General features: G+C 46.4%; 1 protein-coding gene across 2 annotated transcripts in view; it reads left to right on the plus strand.

Annotated features, from left to right (window-relative positions):
• Positions 1 to 12,496: 12,496 nt before the first annotated feature.
• Positions 12,497 to 13,702, plus strand: part of RAP1GDS1 (Rap1 GTPase-GDP dissociation stimulator 1) — a 168,694-nt gene continuing 167,488 nt past the window's right edge. The window contains exon 1 of one of the 2 annotated variants that reach the window (XM_069743608.1): positions 12,497 to 12,678. In XM_069743608.1, the coding sequence (XP_069599709.1) occupies positions 12,675 to 12,678 (4 nt within the window). In that variant the 5' untranslated portion in view covers positions 12,497 to 12,674. The remainder of the gene's footprint in view (positions 12,679 to 13,702) is intronic. The other variant, XM_069743607.1, reaches the window with a different exon arrangement.

Below are 13,702 nucleotides of genomic sequence, written 5' to 3' on the forward strand. Positions count from 1 at the left end.
CAACCTTGTGAAGACTTACAGAAAACGTTTGACCTCTGTCATTGCCAACAAAGGATATATTACAAAGTATTGAGATGAAATTTTGTTTCTGACCAAATACTTATTTTCCACCATAATATGCAAATAAAATGTTAAAAAAACAGACAATGTGATTTTCTGGATTTTTTTTTCTCAGTTTGTCTCCCATAGTTGAGGTCTACCTATGATGTAAATTACAGACGCCTCTCATCTTTTTAAGTGGTGGAGCTTGCACTATTGCTGACTAACTAAATACTTTTTTGCCTCACTGTATTTTGGCTAAACAGAGTCCAATGGTTCACAGGGGGGCCCCGTCAAAGCATCCAGGACCAGATTCAGGTCCCAGGGAGGAATACGAGATTTATGGACCAGATTCATGCGTTCACATGCTTTGATGAACCGAGATATCCACCTATCTCCTGCTACATTATAAATGTAAAGAGCCCCTAGAGCAGATACCTGGACTTTTAATGTATTACTAGACAGGCCTAAATCTTTACTTCTTAGCAGGAATTCTAGGATAGGTGTTATCGGTACATCCCTAGAACAGGTGTCCATATAGAAACCTAAGAAATTTTGCCATGTTTTAGAGTAAATTTTTGTTGTAGAATGTTTTCTGCTCTGTAGGAGCATTAGTCCTTCCGAGAATCCTCTTGATCTTAATAACTGCCTCTCAAGTTCCAAGCCGTCAAGTGTAGATTCTCCAATTGGGGATGGAAGAATGGACCTTGAGAGAGCAGATTGGGGATTTAAGGACCCATTGGTCTGATATGGCCTGCAGCCAGGAGAACCATAGCCTCTTGGGCCAAAATGGTGCGATCAGGATTATTCTCACTCTCTCCTCCCCAATTTTCCTGATGACCAGTGGTAACAGTATTATTGGCAGGAAGGCATACGCTAGTCTGAATTGCCATAGCGTTTGAAAGACATCCACTATTTCCGGATGATTTGTCACGTTCAGGGAAGCGAATCTCTGCACCTGCTTGTTGTTTCTCGTGGCAAAAAGGTCTATTTGAGGAAGACCCCAAATGTCCACACTCTTCTTGAATATTTGGTGGTTTAGACATCATTCTCCTTGCTATAATGCATGTCGGCTTAGGAAATCTGCTTCTAAATTGTCCTTGCCCTTGATATGAAGAGCAGAAAGGGATAACAAATGATTTTCGGCTAAACCGAAAATTTTCTCTGAGGAAGACATTAGACTTTCTGATCTGGTTCCGCTTTGCCTGTTTACATAGGCGACTACTGTGGTGTTATCTGAAATGACTCAAAATGGTGCAGTGCATAACTCACCGCATTTAACCCTGCTGTTCTGTTCGGGTCATAGTGACCCGAACAGACTTTTTGAGGTCCTGTAGATTTTTTTCTGTAAGTCTATAAAACTTGAGACTCCTTGACTTTTCCTCATTTGGGGGGACCTACCTATGAGTATTTTTTTTTTTTCGTTTACTTTTTGCTACACGCAAAAAGTTACACTTGTTGTGTTCGGGTCATAGTGACCCGACATCATTTTTTACAGCTGTGAGGCCATATTTTCAGTGAAATAAAGGAGTTATAACCTCAGTTGGGTCTATTTATTGCATCTACTATTGTATATCAATTGATTTATTTCCTAAATTATTTCAATGGAGTCGTACACGCGCTCTACTGGGAGTATGCATTGAGATCTGCGCACCATAAAAATGGCTTTATATTGATTATTTTTGGTGCGCAGTCTATTCTAAAATGTAGAGTGCATCCGGAGAGATCACTAGGTGTGCACTACATGTGTATATTATGTGCAGAACGGACTGCTCAGAATGCGCTGTCTAAGACTTTTTTTTTTGTAACGCTGAGCTGTAAAGTCTTGCAAATAATTTTTTTTGCTAAGTAAGTCTGTCTTCCTGGCTTATCTGCTTGTTTTCAGAAGGGTTCTTATCTTCTCTGCTCTTATCAGTACACATATGCTAGCCCAGACATGTTACCTTTCAGTTTCTTTGGAGAGCAGCTGTGTGCTTCTACCCCCATGGCCTCTTCCGGCATCAAAAGAAAAAGATGCAGCTATTGCCCTTCTACTTGTGACAACAAGACGAGTATAACATGTTCTGGCTGTAAAACATTTCTATGCAAAAATCATGTGTATTGTTTTTCATGCAAGAATCCGTAAATGTATATGATTATGTAAATATATTCACATTGTAATGTTTATCTTTAATTTTTTATCACAAAATGTTTGATTTGATGGTTTTTTGTTTTTGTTTTGTTTTTTACAAAATATGTGTAGTTTTCTATTTTCGTTTTGCTCATTGGATGGATCTGTTTTTTCAGAATAAAAACAAAAAAAAAAAAAAAAGATTTCTAGTTCATTTTTCTTTTTACTACCAAACATGTTCACAAACAGTCTAGTAAGCAAAAAGTATAAAAAAAATGGAGTTAGAGTGTCTAAAATCAAGGCTTAATAAGCCGGGTCATAGTGACCCGGAACACTACAAGTGTATAGTAAATGCGAACAAAACAGCAGGGTTAACTCCTTTAAGTTTGATGAGTCTTGTAATTCTCTCATATTCCATTGACCTTGTGTGACATTTTTCATATGGGCACTCCATCCCGTAGGGCTAGCGTTCATAGTGATTTTACAGGAGGGTTTCACCACCCATTGGACACCTCTAGATATATGAGAATTATCTAGCCACCAAACCAGAGAGGACAAAACTTCTGTGGCTATTGTTATTATTCCTCCAAGATGACCCCGCAAACATTTCTCCTCAAGGAGGATCTGATGCTGCAACTTCCGGGTATGATACTGGGCCCATTGGACTGCCGGGATACATAAGGAAAGGGAACCCAATAGGGACATAGCCTCCCTTAGAGACATCCAGTGTTTGTCAATTGCCGCTTTAATTTTTTCCTTTATGAGTAATATTTTTACCTCTGGAAGTAGGCATTTTTGAATCGTTGCGTCTAGGTGAAGACCCAGAAAGAACCGCAAGGTCTGAGGTACCAGCCTGGATTTTTCAAAATTGATGATCCACCCTAATGTCCGCAAGGTCGAAATTGTGAAGTCATCAAGATATGGTATAATTATTGTGTACTTCTGACGTAAGAAAGTCATAACTTCTAACATCACTTTTGTGAAAACTCACAAAGCTCCGCCTCTTCTGGTTTGCTCCGGAAGTACCCATCACTTCCGGGACAGGAGCGCTTGCTGGCGGCATTATTCCTCAGCCGGCCAGCTGATATCGGCCTCCGTACACAGCGGAGGCTCCCCGCGATATCACGCGTGTTGGGACGGCCTCACCCGTATCCCGACCATGTGTCTACGTAGTAACGGGCGGCCCTCCCCGGACCCGGTACGCACGGAACCTTTTGCCAGATGAGAAGGGAGGTTGATGGACAGAACTCCCCCGACGCTGCCTCTCGACCGCAGCCCCTGCCGTTCCCACAGATACCGCACAGGCGACATTCACTGGCCCAGGTATCTTCTTTCCATAGGTCTTCTTCCTTCGGTTCCCATAGGAACAGGAAACCAACTGAGGTGGACCGCCCCCTTTTATTTCTGTAGGTTTCCTGTTCCTATGGGCGGATCCATCTCTCAAGTAGGTGCTGTGGTGAAGGGTAAAAATGGAGTTTAAGTTAGAAGTGGATCCATCACACGTCAACCACCAATGGCGCATTTTACTGGCAAAGATAGCACATACACACGGTATACCTGGTCCAATATACTAATTATGAAATGTGCAGCGTTATCCCGATTCCAGTCAATGCTCCACATCCACATTTGTTGTGGACACACAGAGAACTACCATGCCTCGCTTTCTCTGTAATGTAGAGGTTTGTTGTGTGGCTCAGTTCAATCACCTTCTCCATCTGAGAGATTGTGAAGGGGGCTGGCTTATAACATGAACTACACCATGTGTATGACTGTGTCAGTCATACATTTGTACCGGTCTCAAAAAGGCAAACACTGTCAAGATGGAGGCCAGACAGAAGAACGTGACTCAATTTTCCCCGTTAAAGTGAATGGCCCTTTGGGGGTTCCACTCAAATCTCATTTTCTGGGCATCAGACAGAAGACCTGACAAAGACACTGCCGCATGGCCCAAATGCAATGTGAACCATGGCCTTGGAGAGTCTCACATTCACTGATTCCAGTCCATTCTCCTGCGCACTAGCAGCTGAGTTTGGCAAGTTCAGCATTTTGGTGTAGATATGTTTTGCTCACCTCTTGTTGAATTTTATTGCAATATTGCGGCAGGAAAAAGTTTCGATATTTTTTTTTTACGTTGTTTACCTATCGGATTAATTTATTTTATATTTCGATAGAGCGGACTTTTATGAACAGATCAATAACAAATGTGCATTTTTTATTTTGAATAGTTACCGTATATTTTTAATAAGGCAAAGGGGGGTGATTTGAACTTTTGTGGTGGTTTGTTTTATTTTTTAAACATTTTTTTGTCCCATAGTCGGACTGGGGTGCCTAGGGCCCACCAGTGGAATTGACTCTAGGGGCCCACCCAATGGCTACCATAAATGGTTTTACTACTTCTTCATTTTTTTACCTCACTCACTAAAATGTGAGCCTTTTAGCAAACTATACAGTGTGCAAAAGAGAACTGTATTGTGCACTGCACTATATCAAAGTGTTTCTTGTTAAGCAACTTATTTATTGTATTTGATAATGGAATCTGTTATTTACAATCAGTAGTTTTTGCACACATGGACATTCCTTGTACTAGGTAACTACCTATCCAGTCCCTCAGCCAATTTACAGGTCCCCCACGACTTCAGAACCACCACAGTTGTGTCTGCACATATAAATACTCTGCCTAAGGCCGGGGTCACACTTGCGAGTGCAATGCGAGAAACTTGCGCATCAATACCCGGCACAGCCGCCGGCACTTGGGACCGGAGTGTGCGGCTGTATAGAAATATGTGGAACTGCACGCTCCGGTCCAGACTGCCGGTGGCAGCGCTGGGTATTGATGCGCGAGTTTCTCGCATTGCACTCGCAAGTGTGACCCCGGCCTAACAGTCCCTTTATTACTTTACATACAGTACAGACCAAAAGTTTGGACACACTCATTTAAAGATTTTTCTGTATTTTCATGACTATGAAAATTGTAAATTCACACTGAAGGCATCAAAACTATGAATTAACACATGTGGAATTATATACTTAACAAAATAGTGTGAAACAACTGAAAATATGTCTTATATTCTAGGTTCTTCAAAGTAGCCATCTTTTGCTTTGATGACTGCTTTGCACACTCTTGGCATTCTCTTGATGATCTTCAAGAGGTAGTCACCGGGAATGGTCTTCCAACAATCTTGAAGGAGTACCCAGAGATGCTTAGCACTTGTTGGCCCTTTTGCCTTCAGTCTGCGGTCTAGCTCACCCCAAACCATCTCGATTGGGTTCAGGTCTGGTGACTGTGGAGGCCAGGTCATCTGGCATAGCACCCCATCACTCTCCTTCTTGGTCAAATAGCCCTTACACAGTCTGGAGATGTGTTTGGGGTCATTGTCCTGTTGAAAAATAAATGATGGTCCAACTAAACACAAAATGGATGGAATAGCATGCCGCTGCAAGATGCTGTGGTAGCCATGCTGGTTCAGTATGCCTTCAATTTTGAATTAATCCCCAACAGTGTCACCAGAAAAGCACCCCCACTCCATCACACCTCCTCCTCCATGCTTCACGGTGGGAACCAGGCATGTAGAGTCTATCCGTTCACCTTTTCTGCATCGCACAAAGACACGGTGGTTAGAACCAAAGATCTCAAATTTTAACTCATCAGACCAAAGCACAGATTTCCACTGGTCTAATGTCCATTCCTTGTGTTCTTTAGCCCAAACAAGTCTCCTCTACTTGTTGCCTGTCCTTAGCAGTGGTTTCCTAGCAGCTATTTTACCATGACGGCCTGCTGCACAAAGTCTTTTCTTAACAGTTGTTGTAGAGATGTGTCTGCTGCTAGAACTCTGTGTGGCATTGACCTGGTCTCTAATCTGAGCTGCTGTTAACCTGTGATTTCTGAGGCTGGTGACTCAGATAAACTTATCCTCAGAAGCAGAGGTGACTCTTGGTCTTCCTTTCCTGGGGCGGTCCTCGTGTGAGCCAGTTTCTTTGTAGCAGTTGATGGTTTTGGCAACTGCACTTGGGGACACTGTCAAAGTTTTCCCAGTTTTTCGGCCTGACTGACCTTCATTTCTTAAAGTAATGATGGCCACTCGTTTTTCTTTCCTTAGCTTTTTTCTTGCCATAATACAAATTCTAACAGTCTATTCAGTAGGGCTATGAGCTGTGTATCCACCAGACTTCTCCACAACACAACTGATGGTCCCAACCCCATTTATAAGGCAAGAAATCACACTTATTAAACCTGACAGGGCACACCTGTGAAGTGAAAACCATTTCCGGTGACCACCTCTTGAAGCTCATCAAGAGAATGCCAAGAGTATGCAAAGCAGTCATCAAAGCAAAAGGTGGCTACTTTGAAGAACCTAGAATATAAGACATATTTTCAGTTGTTTCACACTTTTTTGTTAAGTATATAATTCCACATGTGTTAATTCATAGTTTTGATGCCTTCAGTGTGAATGTACAATTTTCATAGTCATGAAAAAAATCTTTAAATGAGAAGGTGTGTCCAAACTTTTGGTCTGTACTGTACATAAACAGAGCTTTAGAAAAAGAATTTGTAAAGTCTGTTTATGATATGTAAATGAGGGCTTCGACCAATCTTCTGCACTCCCGATCATGCTCAGTGCGTCTCCCTGAAGCGGGAACACATACACCCAACTTGAGAGGATCAACACAGTGAGGGGGAAGAAGCCGCGCATGAGTGAGGCAAGTATAGAGCTGGCAATGATGCCGGAGCTTGTAAGTCATGTTATCACATCCACAGGGGCATGATAACGTCTAAGTGAGCTGATTAGTTTGGGGTCACTAACGCCCCATTGACTTGTCAAAGCAATCATTTACATATCATAAACGGACTTTAGAAATACTTTTCTAAAGATCTGTTTATGTGTGTAATGTAATAAAGTGACTGTTAGACAGGGAATTTATATATGCAGACCCAACTGCTGGTGGTTCTGGGGTCTTGGGAGACCTGATGCCGGATGGATTTCGCAGGATCCGCGTGATGGCCAGATGCTCCCACTGACTAAGGCGAGACCACCTGGATCCGGCATTGAGCCGGCAAAACGGCCAAACCTCAGCATGGTGTGATGTCCAGCCACCTGTTTTGCTGGCTCATGACCGGCCTTCCATTATAGTCAATAGGAGCATCTGGCTGTATCAGGGAAGTGCTGGATCCTGTGGATTCCATCTGGCTTTTCCTAGACAGACAAGTCTGACGGATTTCACAACACAAGTGTGCATGTAGCCTTACAGTGTGAATGACTTTAGATACTGCGGGTTCAGATTCAACACCTGTCCCAGCATCTTCACTGCAGTAACAAAACTACAACTCCCAGCAGGCCCTGAAGGTTTGAATCTGACAGGACATGCCAGGAGTTGTAATTTTCAGGGGGGTAAGGTTAGCAATAGAATCTCTCAGTATGGTGGCAGTCCGGCTTGCCTGAAGCATATACCTCTCTCCTCAGCCAGGATCACACACAGTGAAAGCCTGCCGTCACACTCTGCAGACTGGAGGTGGGCCGCGGGGGTCCTCACTGTCTGCCTCATGATCGAGAAGCAGGGAGCAGAGAAAGTATATGTCAGGAGGCTAGGGGCCAGGGTCACACTGTCAACGGCACAGGATGCCCAGCAGGTCCACATACAGGGCCAGACTGGGACAAAAAAGCCGCCCTGCCACACAAACCCCACACACTACAACACTCCCCACCCCCGATCAGTGGATTTTGCTTTACTCGGTTCTGCCCCTCACCACTCTCTTAAAGGAGATATTTGAAGAGTCACCTGTGAATGGCGGCACAGTAGGTATGATCGACCACAGCTGCTTACTTGGTGCTGTACAGAGCGCTGATTCTCAGGATCATGGTGGTCAAAATGATTTTTTATCCACTTGTGTGCCGTGATCCAGAAAACTTGCTGGATGCAATGCAGCCACATTCCCTTACATTATAGCGCATTGGAGCTGCAGAATAATGGGATTATTGGCCGCACGCTGAATTATGGCCAAAGTTGCAGAGTAGCCCCAGCAAAATATTACCTCAGTGCAGTATAAGGGTATGTTCACACGTTCAGGATTTCCATCCTTTTTTTTTCCTGACTGTTTTTTAAAAAACTGCAGCTCTTGGCAGAAAACGCAGGTCCTTTTTTTGGTCCTTTTTTGGTCCGTTTTTTGATGCGTTTTTTGATGCGTTTTTTTGATGCAGTTTTCTAGCCAGAGTCTGTGTGTTTTCTAGGAATTTTTTTAGGGTTAAAATGGCTGAAAATACCCTAACCCTAACCCTACCCCTAACCCTACCCCTAACCCTACCCCTAACCCTAACCCTACCCCTAACCCTAACCCTACCCCTAACCCTACCCCTACCCCTATTCTAACCTTAGTGAAAAAAAAAAAAAAAAAATTCTTTATTTTTTTTATTGTCCCTACCTATGGGGGTGACAAAGGGGGGGGGGGTGTCATTTACTATTTTTTTATTTTGATCACTGAGATAGGTTATATCTCAGTGATCAAAATGCACTTTGGAACGAATCTGCCGGCCGGCAGATTCGGCGGGCGCACTGCGCATGCGCCCGCCATTTTGCAAGATGGCGGCGCCCAGGGAGAAGACGGCCGGACGGACACCGGGACGCCGGGTGAGTATAAGGGGGGGAGATTAGGGCACGGGGGGGGGCATCGGAGCACTGGGGGGGGCATCGGAGCACTGGGGGGGGCATCGGAGCACGGGGGGGCGGGATCGGAGCACGGGGGGGCAGCCACACTCCGCCCACGCACTTCCGCCCGCTCCCCGCACTTCCTGCTGCAGCGGTTCTGCACATCAAATCGCAGTAAAACCCGCAGATATATTTTTGATCTGCGGGTTTTACTGCGGTTTGGACCTCACAATGGAGGTCTATGGGTGCAGAACCGCTGCGGCTCCGGAAAAAGAATTGACATGCTCCTTCTTTTTTCCGGGAGCTATTCAGCGCGTCTTTTTTTTAACAATTTCCGGACCATGTGCACAGTGTGTCCTGTTTTCCATAGGGTACAGTGTACTGTACCCTGCATGGAAAACAGCTGCGGAACCGCAGCGGCAAAACCGCCGCGGTTCCGCGGTAAAAAACGCACTGTGTGAACATGGCCTAAGCGCTGCAATGCAATTCATATACAGCATCTTACTAAGGCCTCGCTCACACGGAAAGAGAAATGTACTGTACATGCTGCTGTCTGGAGGGAGCGCCGCATGTCCATCTCCACGGGCATCAGTGTACGCATAGTGGAGATGTGAGTCCTTGAAATCCCATCCACTATGCTGTAACATCTGCGCAAGTACACAGCATCCAACCCGCAGCATTTACTGACTGTGTGCACGTACCCTTAAAGGTTATAGTATATGACAGCGGATTAATATTAGTAATTCTAAATATGTATATTATGCAGAGGTCAGGAACAGAAACTGAGAGCAAAAAGCCCTTGTGCAAGAATTGTGTACGTGTCCCCACCTCTAAATAACACGTCATGCCATAAGAAGGTGGTGTATACACATAAGCACCATGCACCCACATCACACAAGCACCATGCACCCACATCACACAAGCACCATGCACGCTCGCCACACAAGCACCATGCACGCTCGCCACACAAGCACCATGCACGCTCGCCACACAAGCACCATGCATGCTCGCCACACAAGCACCATACACGCTCGCCACACAAGCACCATACACCCACATCACACAAGCACCATGCACCCACATCGCACAAGCACCATGCACCCACATCACACAAGCACCATGCACCCACATCACACAAGCACCATGCACCCACATCACACAAGCACCATGCACCCACATCACATCACACAAGCACCATGCACCCACATCACACAAGCACCATGCACGCTCGTCACACAAGCACCATGCACCCACATCACACAAGCACCATGCACCCACATCACACAAGCACCATGCACCCACATCACACAAGCACCATGCACCCACATCACACAAGCACCATGCACCCACATCACACAAGCACCATGCACCCACGTCACACAAGCACCATACACGCTTGCCACACAAGCACCATGCACACACGTTACACAAGCACCATGCACGCTCGTCACACAAGCTCCATGCACCCACATCACACAAGCACCATGCATGCTCGTCACACAAGCTCCATGCACGCTCGTACAGCAGCTCACATGAAACAAGTGCAGTGTACACAAATATACAGTACAGAATATAGACAGCACACATTCTAAACATGGCAGTAAAGTCACAGTATTACTAACCTCATCAGATTCTGTCTCCATTCCACCAAGATGCATCCTGCACTAAGGCCATGTTCACACAGTGCGTTTTTTACTGCGGAACCGCAGCGGTTTTGCCGCTGCGGTTCCGCAGCTGTTTTCCATGCAGGGTACATAACAATGTAACCCTATGGAAAACAGTCACTGCTGTGCACATGATCCGTAATTTCGTTTAAAAAGCCGCGCAGAATAGCTGCGGCAAAAAAGAAGGAGCATGTCACTTCTTTTTCCTGAACCGCAGCGGTTCTGCACCCATAGACCTCCATTGTGAGGTCAAAATCGCAGTAAAACCCGCAGATCAAAAATATATCTGCGGGTTTTACTGCGATTTGATGTGCAGAACCGCTGCAGCAGGAAGTGCGGGGGAGCGGACGGAAGTGCGTGGGCGGAGTGTGGCTGCCCCCCCGTGCTCCGGTCCCGCCCCCCGTGCTCCGATGCCCCCCCCCCCGTGCTCCGATGCCCCCCCCAGTGCTCCGATGCCCCCCCCGTGCCCTAATCTCCCCCCCTTATACTTACCCGGCGTCCCGGTGTCCGTCCGGCCGTCTTCTCCCTGGGCGCCGCCATCTTGCAAAATGGCGGGCGCATGCGCAGTGCGCCCGCCGAATCTGCCGGCCGGCAGATTCGCTCCGAAGTGCATTTTGATCACTGAGATATAACCTATCTCAGTGATCAAAATAAAAAAATAGTAAATGACACCCCCCCCACTTTGTCACCCCCATTGGTAGGGACAATAAAAAAATTAAGAATTTTTTTTTTTTTTTTCCACTAAGGTTAGAATAGGGGTAGGGGTAGGGTTAGGGTTAGGGTTAGGGGTAGGGTTAGGGTATTTTCAGCCATTTTAGCCCTAAAAAGCTTCCTAGGAAACACACAGTCTCTGCATAGAAAACTGCATAAAAAAAGGATAAAAAAACGCATCAAAAAACGCATCAAAAAAGAACAAAAAAAGGACCAAAAAAAGGACCTGCGTTTTCTGCCAAGAGCTGCAGTTTTTAAAAAAAACTGTCCTGAAAAAAAAAGGATGGAAATCCTGAACGTGTGAACATACCCTAAGAGCAGTGGGCCCTAATTGGTAAGCTCCGCCCCCACCATTGCTAAGCTCCGCCCCCAGGTCAGCAAATTTAAAGAAGTTATAATCCCCTTCTTAAAACTTTATGCCACATGCTTAATCACAGAGTCACTCACACAGCGGCAGGAGGAGTCGGGAGAGCAGAGTGAAGTTAGTCACCGACCATTTCTACTCACCACACAGCGGGAGCCGGGAGAGCACAGCGCAGCGTCACTAACAGAGCCGGGAAGCAGAGCTCGGTGCGTGTCACCGCCCACAAAGAACGCCATGGTCCTTATCCTGTGGCGACAGTGAGGGAGCCAGCGTCACCGTGGCCAGAGCCTGAGGTATCATGGTACGTGCGCGCAACACTGCAAAAACTTCGGATGCGGTTTTAAAGGGCCCCCTGCGACCCACCGGGCATTTACCCGCTACCCCGCCAGGCCAGTCACACCCTGAATAGTCCCCTTAGGGGACTTGAACCTGCAACCACCCGATGGGCTGCTATGTATAGTGCAAGCTAAGTCTGATAAGTGAGACTTATGTGCACACACTGTGGATCTGCAGCAGTTTTCCATGCGTTGTACAGTACCATGTAAATCAAAATCTGCAGTGCAAATGGTGCGGAAAATTTTCCGCAGCATGTCAATTCTTTGTGCGGATTCCGCAGCGGTTTACACCTGCCCCATAACAGGAATCCGCACAAAAACCGCGGTACTTCCGCAGTACACATGGTGCCGGCCCCCCATGGTTTGGCATCTCATGTACCGCGGTGAAACCAATGTCTTTTCACTAGCACATTTTTCAGAAGGCACCCTCCATGTACCAGTGTGAAGGGGCACATGACGAGCCCTCAGCAGTCCTGCATGGCAGTTTCCATACAAACCAATGCGTGAGGGCGTCTATAAAGCCCGCTGCCCGCTCTGCCATGCTCCAGCCATGCCTATACCCATGGCAGCAGCTGAACAGCAGGGTGGGGCTGAAGCTGGCCACTGTACCTGTGTAGTGCGCAGGCGCGCTCACAGCCCAAGCCACGCCCCTCCTCAGCACAGAACCTGGGAGCTCCGTAGCTCTCGCGGTGACTCGAGTATTAGCGCCGGGTGTCGCCAGGGTCCCCAGAGATCCCCTCCACAAGCAGCGGGAGGCAGAGCCCACCTACCACCGGAGCGACACAGGGACCGGGGGTGGCAGCAGCACGAGCATGGGTGAGTGCAGGAGACATGCACTGTATGACAGGCAGTGTGTGCAGGATGGGAGCCGTGTGTCTGCAGGCTGCTGTGTGTGTGTATGGCACCGATAGGGGGCGCTGCCTGCTCCCCGCAGATGGTACAAGACCCCAGCCCTGTGCTGCTGCCCCCACACTCCATGGTGCAGGACATGGGCTCCTTGCATTGCTGCTTCATTCATTTTGCCATATGTCCAGATCTCCTCACATGTCTGTACTGAGCCCCCCATTAGTGGGCGCAGAGCGCTCGCCCCCTCCTACCGAGGTGTCACTCACTCATCACGGGCTCCACTTTCCTATACAGATTCATACATATTATTGACAGGCTGCAGTACACATCACGACCACTAGGTGGCACACAGATGCATGGAAACCTCTCCTGACAGAGTATCCCCAATAATAACTATTACTATGGGCACCCGAGGGAGGGTGGCACTGCCAGCAGCAGTTATAGCGGGAGCACCACTAGTACCTTTATCTACAGTCAAAGGGCTAGGAATTATTTTCTTAATCTTCAGATTTTAATTTTTATAGTATGTGAGAATACAGTGAAAGATTGGTTGTTTTTTTTTAAACTAAAGTTCTTCTCACTTTTTTTTTTTTTTTGGCGTCTGTCGATGGGTTATGTCATCAGCTTGCAACATGTTAATTTTTCTTGCGGGTGAGCTGAGATTTGTGCAGATTTTCTCTGTAGAATTGCACTTAATGCCTAAGATCTACAAGTAAAATCCGCACATAGGTTTTTCGTTCCTTTCATGATTGTGACGTTGAAATTGTCAAAGCCAAATAGCAGGAATTGCCACAAATAAAGCCGCTTTCCTTAAACCTTGAAGTACTAAAAACTATACCAACAAAAAAACCAACCCGCAAGTAGCCTAATTTTAAAGGGAAAAGGCTGGGTAAAAAGCTGATGCCTGTAGCGGTTCCACACTTTTGTAGTTTTAGGGTATGTGCACACGTTATGGATTTTTCGTGCATTTTTTTCAGCTGCTTTCCGCAGCAAA

This window comes from Ranitomeya imitator, chromosome 1, assembly GCF_032444005.1.
Source record: "Ranitomeya imitator isolate aRanImi1 chromosome 1, aRanImi1.pri, whole genome shotgun sequence".
NCBI lineage: Eukaryota > Metazoa > Chordata > Amphibia > Anura > Dendrobatidae > Ranitomeya > Ranitomeya imitator.